Source organism: Festucalex cinctus, chromosome 7 (genome assembly GCF_051991245.1).
Source record: "Festucalex cinctus isolate MCC-2025b chromosome 7, RoL_Fcin_1.0, whole genome shotgun sequence".
NCBI lineage: Eukaryota > Metazoa > Chordata > Actinopteri > Syngnathiformes > Syngnathidae > Festucalex > Festucalex cinctus.
In genome coordinates, this window is record NC_135417.1 from 17,280,332 (window position 1) to 17,292,431 (window position 12,100).

At 38.1% G+C, this 12,100-nt stretch overlaps 1 protein-coding gene across 5 annotated transcripts in view; it reads right to left on the bottom strand.

Moving 5' to 3' along the window:
- Nucleotides 1-12,100, bottom strand: part of triob (trio Rho guanine nucleotide exchange factor b) — a 107,473-nt gene that overhangs the window by 44,103 nt on the left and 51,270 nt on the right. For all 5 annotated transcript variants that reach the window (XR_013284305.1, XR_013284304.1, XM_077527041.1 and 2 more), the window contains 6 exons: nt 11,776-11,907; nt 10,476-10,706; nt 9,464-9,586; nt 8,070-8,261; nt 5,510-5,679; nt 1,125-1,299 (listed from right to left, as the gene is read on the bottom strand). Coding sequence is in view for 3 of the 5 variants with exons in the window: in XM_077527041.1 (XP_077383167.1) it covers nt 1,125-1,299; nt 5,510-5,679; nt 8,070-8,261; nt 9,464-9,586; nt 10,476-10,706; nt 11,776-11,907 (1,023 nt within the window). In the remaining 2 variants the exon portion in view is untranslated. The remainder of the gene's footprint in view (nt 1-1,124; nt 1,300-5,509; nt 5,680-8,069; nt 8,262-9,463; nt 9,587-10,475; nt 10,707-11,775; nt 11,908-12,100) is intronic.

Below are 12,100 nucleotides of genomic sequence, written 5' to 3' on the forward strand. Positions count from 1 at the left end.
ATCATCTGCAATCTTCCTTCCTCCCCGCATGCAGTTAAGTAAAATATCCTCAGCAGGCAAAAAGATCATCCTTTTCGCTCAATGCTATAAAATCCAATCGGGAGAGCAGCTAAACGTTCTTAGCCTCTTTTTTCACAGTAGTGTGAGGGAATCGTCTTAAGAGAAACCTCCATGAGGCAACACGTCTCACCTCACTTTAGGCACATGCCCATTTGACGCAGGAGGGAGTGTCCTTGCGTGTATGCGGGGTGGTGAGAAAACTTAAATACCTCCCACACCCATCAGCATGCCCTGGATCTTTGTTCGATTAATCCCTTGTGTGATTTTGGATTCGGAGTGAGATTTGCTCACTGCCGCTATCCTATGAGCTGAGATTTAGCTCATCTTGTGGTCTTAAAAACAAGGTCACTGGCACAATCTGTATTTTGGTTTTCCTCTTGGACGTGGTGTTTAGTCTGCCATTGTTAACTTCAGTAGACTTGTTTTTTTTTGTTTTTTTTAACAGTATTTCAATTTATGTCAGCCAATCATCTGTTTGGTCAATTATTACTTTCACCTGATTCCTTGTCTGAGTGTTTTTGTGTTCATTAACACATTCACTGCCAGCCCAGCAAAATGCATCGCATCATTTGACGTCTTTTTCCGTCAAAGGCAGTGAATGAGTTAAATCCAGACATGCTGCTTGCCATCTTGCAATTACACCTTCATGCTTCACCATCTTGCCTAAATTTCAATATGACACAAAAAAAATAGATTCTGACTATTTAAAGCTAATAGGTTGGAAATGTATCAGTATCAAGGCAGAATTGCACACGCTGGTGATTTCAGTTATTAATGTACAATGCGCAATGTAGTTATTTAACTTATTTGCGTGAGTTCTAATTACATTTTTGTGAATAAGTAGTGACATTAAAAGCTCCGTTATCCCCCAACCAGCTAAATAATGTCCTCTCACAGCAGGACATTTAGCTTTATGATATAATAAAGAAAGAGAATATAAAACAGTGGGATTTGGATTATTTAAGGAGCATATAATTGCATTTTTCGTTTTGCCCGTTTATTTGGTTCTTGTGTTCATTAGCGCAGCTGATGGTGAAGCAAAATAAATCAAGTTTCATCCTTACATCTATGGCATCCCTCTCAAAGATGCGAAGCTGGAGAAAGAGTTCTAGTTTGATCTTCCTCTCCTGAAAAAGCTCCTCCATCTGGCCCTGGGCCTCATCCAGTTGCTGCAGCACACTCTCGATGTGCGCCATGGAGCTGTTGTGAGGGGTCTTGTTGCTTGAGATGGCAGAGTCTCTGTGAACACAAGTTCAGCGAAGACGAGAATTGCAGATGTGTCCAAGTATTGCGATAACAACTCAACCTTGGAATATTGCTCAGCAAATCAACACAATTAGAACAATATTTAGTAGCGTGAGAACTAGTGAGACCCTAATAAGAATTCCTTTTGCATTTATAAGGACATGAGATACAGTTCACATATCACCCATCAAACCTGAGACAACTGGAGCAGTAAATTCAAAAAATCCCTGTTAGCAACATTAACAGAAATTGCTTGATTAACTCCAAATAAAATATTATGTTAAGGGTACTATGATTTTTAGCCGGACCAGTTTTATTTATTTAACTTTTTTTTTTTTTTTTTTTTTAAATCTCTGGTAACCCAAAAATGAAAAGCAAACATGGCTGTTCAACACCAGGGGTGTGCGAACTTTTTCTCTACAAGGGCCGCAATACAATAATAGAACCATGCAAGGGCCAATTTGACTTCTTTTTTTTTTCTTTTACTTAATCCTATTAAATAGTAGGTCAAACCAATCAATCAAACAGTTCCCGTATGTATTGTTTATATACGGTAATGTACTTATTTTGAGAAACTGTTATGACAGGGCTTTATGTTAAAAGGGATAAGGTAAATAGTTTTATTTTATTAGGGCCCGAGCAGCGAGCGCTGCGAGGTCCCTATTGTTCCTGAAGGAATTCTTATTATTATTAGGGCCCGAGCAGCGGCGGCACCGGCGGCGGTGCCGCTGCGAGGCCCTATTGTTTTTGTAGGAATTCTTCTTATTAGGGCCCGAGCAGCGACCGCTGCGAGGTCCCTATTGTTCCTGAAGGAATTCTTATTAGGGCCCGAGCAGCGGCAGCGGCGGTGCCGCTGCGAGGCCCTATTGTTTTTGTAGGAATTCTTATTATTATATTATTAGGGCCCAAGCAGCGGCGGCGGCGGTGCCGCTGCGAGGCCCTATTGTTTTTCAAGGAATTCTTATTATTCTTTTTCTTTGTTATTATTCTTTTCCGCAAACAATCACATTTTTGAGACACTAAACGTGAACGAAAACTCACCAAACTTTACACACACGTCAGGCCTGGCGAAAAATTTGATATTTTAAAGTCGCCATAGGTGATAACAGAAAAATGGCTCCATAGCGCCACCTACATAGGTTAAACGGATCCCTGTCCCGCTACGATTGTCCGACGGCTATGAAAATTGTGTGGCACCTGTAGCACATCCCGATGAACAAAAACCTCTTTGATGTGTGTACCCTAAAATAGACAGAAAGTGAGGTATGATCATCTGAATGTCCAATTTTGGCCCAGTTTTGCACATTTACATGGATCATACTATTGCCCGCTTCTCCTACACGGTTAACCCGATTGACTTCAAACTTGGGCTGTACCATCTCAACACCTGGGACAACATCATGGTAAAAAAATCAAACGTTTTTTGACATACTATATGACGGGGACGAGGCATCAAATTTAGAGTTTCAATACTCTTACTTAACAAAGCATTGCTGGTTGTACGTTTATTTTAGAGCTACGAAAATTGGTACACATATGTAACAGACTACGACCTACAAAAACGTCTTTTGGTGCCATATGCTAAACCTAAGAGGAAGTCCGCCAGAAGCAGGGCATCAAATTTGTTGTTTCAAAATTCTTACTTAATGAAGCATTCCCGGCTGTAAGTTTTACTGTTGCCGTGGCATGCACAGTTTGCAAAGGAAAAAAATCCTTCTTAATGAAGCATTCCCAGTTGTACGAAGCAGCTAGAGCTACGAAAATTTGGAGACAAATGTAACAGCCCACGATGTACAAAAAAGTCTCTTGGTGCCATGTGCTAAACCCAACAGGAAGTCCCGTAGGGGCCGGGCATCACATTTTGAGCTAAAAAACTCCTCTTTAACGAAGCATTCCTGGTTGTACGTTTCACCTAGCGCTATGATAATTTAGAGGCATACATAAAGCCCACGATGTACAAAAAAGTCTCTTGGAACCATCTGCTAAACCAAACAGGAAGTCCGCCATTTTAATTAACGTTGGGATTTGTAGCCATTTTTTGTGGCCTTTTTTAGGGGTCATACTTTAACGAACTCCTCCTACAAAATTTATCCGACTGTCTTCAAACTTGGTGTGCTTCATCTTAAGATGTTTAAGATGCAAAGTTATCGAAAGTGTTTTATTTTGTCGCACGCCGTTGCCATAGCGGTGCATTGTTTGCCAAGTAAAATGCTGGGTTTTTTTTGTTTGTTTTTTTGTCTAAACATGCGAAAACTCATGAAACTTTGCACACACATCAAACTTGCCATAAAAATGAACATTTTAGAGAGTTTTTCTGCAATTTTCAATAAATGGCTCAATAGCGCCATCTCGACATTTTTATGAAGCTTTTGGAAATGTATGATTCAGCTAGATGTGAAAAAATTTGGATACCTATCAGCCTAAGACTTACAAAAAAGTTTCTAAAGCCATATGCTAAACCAAACAGGAAGTCTGCCATTTTGATTAATTTTGGTATTTGTTGCCATTTTTGGGGCCTTTTATAGGCGTCATATATTCTTTGGCGCGTTTCATCTTAAGATATTTAAGATAAAAAGTTATTGAAATTTTTTATTTTGTCGCACGCCTTTGCTGTAGCGATGCATTGTTTGCAAAGAAAAAAAGTTTTTTATATGATTCAGCTAGATGTGTGAATATTGGGAGGCATACCTATCAGCCGAATACCTAGACAAAGTATTCCATAGCAATGTGAACAAACACAAAAAGCATGGCAAAAACATTTACAATTTAGACGGTTTCTTATGAAACAGTACCCTAACGTGCCAGTACCCCGACGTGCAAATACCCCAACGTGGCACGGGTTGCGAGGGCCCTTTATAGCTGCTCGCAGCTCTAGTTATTATTATTATTATTATTAATTTATTTTTTTTAGCCTATGGTGTAACCACTAGAAAAGAACCGCCCATGTCAAAATTATTTGCATATGCCCTGAGCCGCTAAAAAGTGGACGGCGGGCCCCAGATGGCTCCTTAGCCGTAATTTGGACAACTCGGTTCTACATCAAATGCATGGATCAAATACAGTTAACATATTGCAAAATTATATGTATTAGTGTTGTTCCGATACCGTTTTTTCCGACACCCAGCTTTACAGTATCGGCCGATTACGATACAATACCGATACCTAAGGTTTATTTTTTCCCTCAACATGAAAAAGCTGTCCTGCTATTGGTTCAGAGCATTCAAGGGCCAATAGGATATCTTAGATCGGTTTGCAGTGAACATGTCACATATCAGTGAATGTCGTGCACGAGCAAGACACAAGATGCTGCATCCAAAATCCTATATTAGCGCCTATATTAGCGTTGGAATTAATGGTATCGGCATGTTACTTATGAGTACTCACCAATACCGATACCAGTGTTTTCATGCAGTATCGGCACCTCTGCCGATACCAGTATCGGTATCGGAACAACACTAATATGTATATCAGCTGGAGTTTGTAGTGGTGGAGAATTCCACCTCTTTATTGCTGCGACAAAGATAACCAAAATATTTTTATTTCAGCTGTGTTGCACTACAGAATATTACAACGACATGAACTTTGACTTTCAATCAAAAGTTTATTATCCTCTTAACTCATTTACTCCCAATAACGTATAAATATGTTTTTTTTATGTTCTAAGTGTCCCAATGACGTATTTATATGTTTTTTTGTTTTTTTGTTTTTTTTTAAATGCTAGAGCATACAGAAGGCTTTGATGCAGCCTCTCAACTGCAAAGAATGGTTGCAGAAATGGTAGTTATTACACAAACGGCCAGCAGGTGGCAGCAGAGCAAAGGAGATCAACCAGGACCATCTCGAAAAAAAGCTCAATTACTTACAATTTTAAATAGATTTGTGAAAACTGATGAAACTTAGCTCTCTTCAAATGCTAATTGCTGCAAAACGGAAACAGATAGAAACATGTTTTTTTTTCCTGATGAAAGAAGCGACTTTAATTTTTCTTTTGATAGGTTCCATGCTTTTATAGCAATAGAACACAATATTCTGTGGGCCTTGCAAAAATCAGTCAAAATCCAGTAAAACAGCCGGGAGCGAACGGGACTGCTTCTGTGAAAATGGCTGGGAGTGAATATAGTTAATATAAAGGAAATTATTTTAGACATTCCTTGTGCATTGATATTATATTCTAGTGGTTTTGGCTTATGAGAGTGATGCTCACCTAAGCTGTTGTATGAGGTCTTCACCTTCCTTGATGACATTGACGGTGGCTTGCAGGGTGGTCTGCTGCTGCTGTCCAAAACGTTTGATCAAATCCTGCACCGCCTCAACAGACTCTGCGTACACATCATCCAGCAGTTCCTTCTGAAGCTCCTCCAACCAGGTCCACAGCTAACAAGAAAGTCAAGCCAGTTAAAATGCATCGCCATCAACACTCAAGCAGATGGTTCTGCAAACTCAAACAAGTGTGAATAAAACTACAAGCATATTGTACAATATGTCGACAGTGTGTAGTTTATACTGTGGGAGTGTCAGTGTACACAAGCTTGAGGGGTGAACACATGCACAAAGGGACAAAAGCTGCCAAATGTACGCACAGAAGATAGAAGAGGAGAATCTAAATCCCACCAGTTCTGCTCCGCTCTGGTGTTTTGTCAGTGGTCATCTTTGTAACAGATTAGCCATCTGGGTGATTTGGCTGGGCACATTAAAGCTCTGGCAAAGACACGCTGGCTGGCACCCGCTGCTCGTCTAACACCCACAATGCCTTCTCAAAAGCTCGTCAACCTTTACTGCCACCCCCTGAGTAACATTCTGTACATATTACTTGGCATTTGGACTCACATTCGTGTAGGCAACTAAATAATACACACACTGTTCTCAATACTGATTATGGTACATTTTCATAATCTAATGGAGACCAATATAAGAGATGCAGCACATAGAAAAGGTCAATTTACTAAGGTAAGATTACTGTTTTTTTGATTGATATGTGCTGTCTATCTGCATCATACTGAGAGGTATTAAGAATATTTTGCTCCTAGTATGAAGCTAAATGCAAAAAACAACAACAACAACAAATACTTGTCAGTAGTACTGTATTATAAATGAAAACCACTAACTATAAATTAAAACCATTAATTATAATAATACAGTAGAGCCAAATATGCAATTGTTTTATTTTCTCCATAATAGCACAGGAAAGTATTTTTTTCTTATTTCTTTTCTAATTAATAGGGCAAATTCAATTCACACTGTGATGAGTACCGTAATTTGATCCGGGTCACCAATGACAGTAATGTTAACAAACGGTAGAGAAATTAGATGTATGTATGTGTTTTTCTGACACAACTTAATTAATCTGTGTGCTTGATTCCAAAAAAAGGAATTGTTTGGATTTATTAAACAGCATCCAGTGGCTGAAAACTAGTTGGACTTATTCACCTATACACTAACAGACATTTGCACGTACGCACACAATGACCTGTGCTGGTTTGAGCTGACAGATGGGATGAAGGCGATTAGTCCATATGGACATTAAAGACTAGCTTCATTAATAACACTGTGATTCTGTCTGTCTTTATGGGTTTGTGTAAACAGGGTCGAGTGTTAACACATGCAGAGCAGGGTGCTTTGTCAGTGTGAAAAGGTTAATTTGGTCCATTAAACATGTGTGATACGTCCTGTTATAATAACCACTGGAAGAGGCAGTCGAGATCAGAAAAAAAGACATTCCTCCACAAAGCTTGACTACTGACTAGCAACTAATATTATCGCTCAAATTTAGAGCATACATGTATAAGAACTAAAACTAAAATTGAAACATTTTTATTAACTAAATAAAAGTGCTTTAAAATGAATGAATGAATGGATAAATAAATAAATAAATAAATAAATAACTGGAACTACATCCACATCTGCTACTAATACTTTCTTTACCTTTAAATAAAAAAAACTAAAAAAAATCTTGCGCTGAATAAATAATTCATATAGCCTACTAAAAAAACAACAAAAAATTAAAATTAATACTAAAACAAAAAAAGGCTACATTTAAAATGAATCATTAAAAAACAAAAACAAAATAAAATCTATCAACCTGCTCTAAAATTGAATTAAAACTATATAGCCTATTAAAAAAACAACAAAAAACAAATTAATACTAAACCAAGACTACATTAAAAGGAAGCATTTAAAAAACAAAACAAAACAAAACAAAAAACTAACAAACTTGCTCTAAAATTAATTTAAACTAACTGAAATGAAATGTCAATAACAGCACAAAACAAACAAACAAACAAACAACAACAAAAAAAACTAATGAAAAATCATACACAGTACCGGTACTTAAAATGACATGTAAATATAGGTTTGAGTCCTAAAATTATTATTATTATTTTTTAAACTACAACACTGTTGGCTTTGATTCGCGTAGGTCTGATTTGTGATAGCATTGGTTATATAATGGTTAGAGATGGATGGAGAGCCTTTTTATGATCTTATGATGACACAATTTTTGCTTTTCTGTCCTTGAATTTACATGATTTTCTTCAAACCGTGCATAGTATATAAAATACTAGCCTTTGCTGGTAGAACTTCAGATGGCATTGGCAACACTATTAAACTGTTCTAAACAGTTCTGAGATTCTGGGTTTGACTCTCGTCTCTGGTACTCCAGCTTCCACCAATATTTCAAAACACGCATGTCAGATAAACTGAAGGATGGGTATTTGTGAAGGGGTTTAAATGTGTTGTAAGAACAAGGAGGAGAGAACATGACACACCTCTTTGACGTGTGTGTGGAAGGAAACCGACATATCCAGCAGAACCTTGCGTTGTTCCACACGTCGCACAAAGTCCTGGATGCGATCTTCAAGCTGGTGGGCAGCCTGGTAAATTTCCTCTGGGTCACATTCTCCGGTCTGCGCCAACTGCTCTGCTGCCTCGAGCAGCTTGTCAGCATTAGTGTAGGTGTTCTGTAACATGAAGATTGCAGACAATCGCCCAATTGCACTTGCCTGTCTGGAAAAACTTTTGCAACCAACTTAAAAACAAATGTTCTTTAGATATACAGTATAGATACATATAGTATCTCATTTCCACTCAGAACAAGTCATGGTCAGCCAACGAAGCTTTTTGCCATGGGTTTAGATCAGGGGTGTCCAAACTTTTTTTCCTTTGATGGCCACATCCAGAAAATCAGAAGGACGCAAGGGCCACATAATGTTATCAAGAGAAATTGTGTTTAGTCCTAAAAATTGTACAAATTTATTTGTGCTTTTGCATATTTAGAAAAATGCTACAGTATATAAACCAATTTATTTAGTTTTAATTTATTTAGTTTTTTTTATTTTTTATTTTTTTAACGTCTATTACTTGTGCACAATATTTAAAAAAAAAAACACCGTGGGAGCAACGTCATCTTTTGGTGCTTTTCTATTGGCTGCTGCTAGATGACATCACTTCTGTGTGACATACTTTCAAACGTCATTATTCCGGTTTATATCAAAATAAATCTACTAAAAATTACATTTAAAATCATCCCCAAAGGCTCATGCATTAAATTAATTACCAAAGACTAAAACGAAGGACATGTTTGCTATAATTATAGTTAGTTTTAGTTAGTTTTGTAAACATAAAATGTAGTTTCAGTTAATTTTCGTTTTTAAAAAAGCATTTTTGTTTTTATATTATTTCGGTAACAATATTGTTTTTGGAATTTTAGTTTTATTATTATTTTCATTAGTTTTAGTTAACTAAAATAACCTTTAATGTTTTTCGATACCCTCCCTTCTTACTTTGACCATCTCCAAACATTTATGTTTTGTTTATTTTATTTGAATTGAGTCAAATGCCATTTTTAGCATATGTCGCGGGCCGCTTAAAAATGGACAGTGGGCCGTAGTTTGGACACCACTGGTTTAGATATTACTTGTAATAGCTGTATTTTGAGTTGTACAGGAAAATGGATGGATGGATGAAAAAATTGCACTGTTATATAAAATGTACACTTACTACTTTTCATTGTTTCAAAGTGTCATTTCTTCACTGCTGTATGAACTGATATGATTCAAAATCTACAGAAATATGAGGGGTGTACTCACTTTTGCAAGATACTGTACATATCTAAGAAGACACATAGAAAAACAGATTGATTGTTGAATATTTTCAAGCTCACCTGTGCAACCTCTTCAAAGTCCTCATGTCTCTTTTGCAGTGCTCGTGCTCTGTGCAAAGACTTCCCGACGCCAGTGTGTTTACTGAGGAAAGCCTCACCATGGTTCTCTATCCAGTCCAGTACCTTGAAACACACATAGTGGAAATACATTTCATTTTAATCTACAAAACAGATTTCCAAATGGTGAATTAATAATGCAGTACTGTTTTTAAACCAGCAGGTGGTGCACCTGACTGTAAAAGGGCTGCGGCCCATTTAGAGTACTGTACAAGGATTTATGTCATTTACTGTATCACTCGTGCTTGCTCCTGCTTCATTTTTTAATTTCTTATTAATGCATTAATCTCTGTTGATATGATTATGCTTTTCTGTAAAGCAAGCAACATACAGTAATGTGATGATGTTGCCACTGCAAAATTAATATGTGCCTTTAACGAACATGAGCTAATGTGTACAGCAGCTGATAATAGCAAGTATGACGCTTATTTCAAGGTCTCAGGCAATGTTTTGACAACACACATTTCACAATGCCCTCTGCACACTGAGGCAGCAAACTGCATCACCATGGAAACCACTACCCAGAGAGCTGGGTGATGAGAGGCAGGATAGAGACGTGGCAAGACAGAAGCAGGCAGGATAGAAGACGTGCAAGGCAGAATCATTGAGATGCTGCATAAAAGAGATTGAGGATGAGCGTGTGAGGGGGTTGAAGAGCCACAGAAGAGTTCATGCCCGAAGGTAGAAAAGAGAGAAGGTGCCGTACACCAACTCAGTTTTGATCTCAGAGCTTCACCATTGAGACTGTCTCATGGCCATTCACTGAGTAGACAGGTGATCTCTCTATAAAAAAACCCCAGCAGGAAGCACATAAAGTCTTTGCAGAAGCTTGACGCTGATTATTTTATGTCTTCCATATCGTGCACTCGGGTGTCGAAATGCTCACCGTTACCAGTAATCCAGCAACTCATCAATTATAAATTGCCGCATTTACAGTAATGCGAGTGTTGCTTACTTGCTGTACATCCTGCTGGAAAACACACAGCTGCAGACGTTGGTGAAGGCGAACTTTGCGATGCTGCCAAATGTTCTCCAGCTGCCTCTGATGATGGAGAACCTCGTGGATAATGTCTAGGACGTGGTGGACAGCCTTGGAGTAGTTCGCTGATGCCATCAAGGAATCTGCGCTCCCTGGGGTCAAAGGTCGTTGTAGTTTGTCCAAGAGAGACTTCCCATCTTGGCTCACCTGGTAAAGGTAAATTTTGAGATGTGTGAAAAATGATGAAAGATTTTGCCTTTGATTTTAAATGTGCTATCTTCTCATGTAGCTAAAAAGCTAGCAATGACTCTCTTACGACAATAATTAACATAATACCAAATTGTTTTCTCTTCTGCTAATTAAATATCATTATTGCAACCAGGCATTATTATCTTATCTTTCTGTTGTTGATTTTGATTTTGTCTAGTGCCAGGGCCGGACTGGGACTCAATTTCAGCCCTGGAGTTTCAGGGCTCAGACTGGCTCACTTTAGTTCACATTTTAACAAACACACACAATTTTACAGTTTGTGGATAAGTGTAAAATAGATGTGGATTCCCTCCAACAATATTCGTATTGCATTTGATCAAAAATGTAATTTACATTTGAATGCTCTTACAAGAGCACGGTCTTTGTTTATTTGAACAAGAATGTGAACATAAAATGGGCAAAAAAAAAAAAAGGACAAAAAGAAACCAACAAGCAAATGTACATTAAATGGGATAAGACATTTTACACTTCACAAGACACACTTAAGGCAGCTAACACATTACTTCCTGTCAGCACTCTTATTTTGAAATGTGTTCTCACCACTTCTGGTGCACACTACTGATCTGGCTGAGTGACTGACGCTAACTTGAAGAGAACAACAGTAATCGTGGGAGGCTTTCTCATCATGCTTTGGTGCTGTTACTAGGAACACTTGTGACTGTGTTTTGCTTTTATAGTTTCTATTCGTGGATTAAAGTTTTGCTACTTTTGATATTAAATTATTGTAACTCGGTGACACCCTTAGTAATAAAGGCAGGCAGTCAGTGTTATATACAATGGCTTGTAAGACTACAGTTGATTGACAATGAGACATTCAACACTGCCTGTGTGAACCAAAAATGTGTGGGCTACCCTACCTGCCCGAAATATAGGACGGCCCACAGGGAACTGTCCCGCCCCTCCAGATGGCCCAGTCCGGGCCTGCCAAGTGCCAATCGTACCGCCATAGCATGTCTGTTTTTATTATAAGAGCACAGTCTGATGCTTCTAAATATTGTGTACTCACCTCAGAGTATGCGGTGGTAATATGCTCATATAGGCCTTGGTGGCGGTGGATTGTGTCTTCCAGGTCCTGGAGTTCCGACGGCAAATCTCCTTCACCACAAGCTTTGCACCAAGGCTCTACCTTGCCCATGTACTGGGGAGAAAAAAAAAGTTTTATGAATGAATTCACGTAATTTCACGTTAACAGTATAAATTTATGTAAGTTTCAAAAAATGTAAACATGTTACGTTTACCAGCACCTGGGGGTATTAAAAAAATGTATACTTTCATTTTATCATTTTAACATGAATGTCTGAAGTTACGAAATTATACAGTAACATTTACAT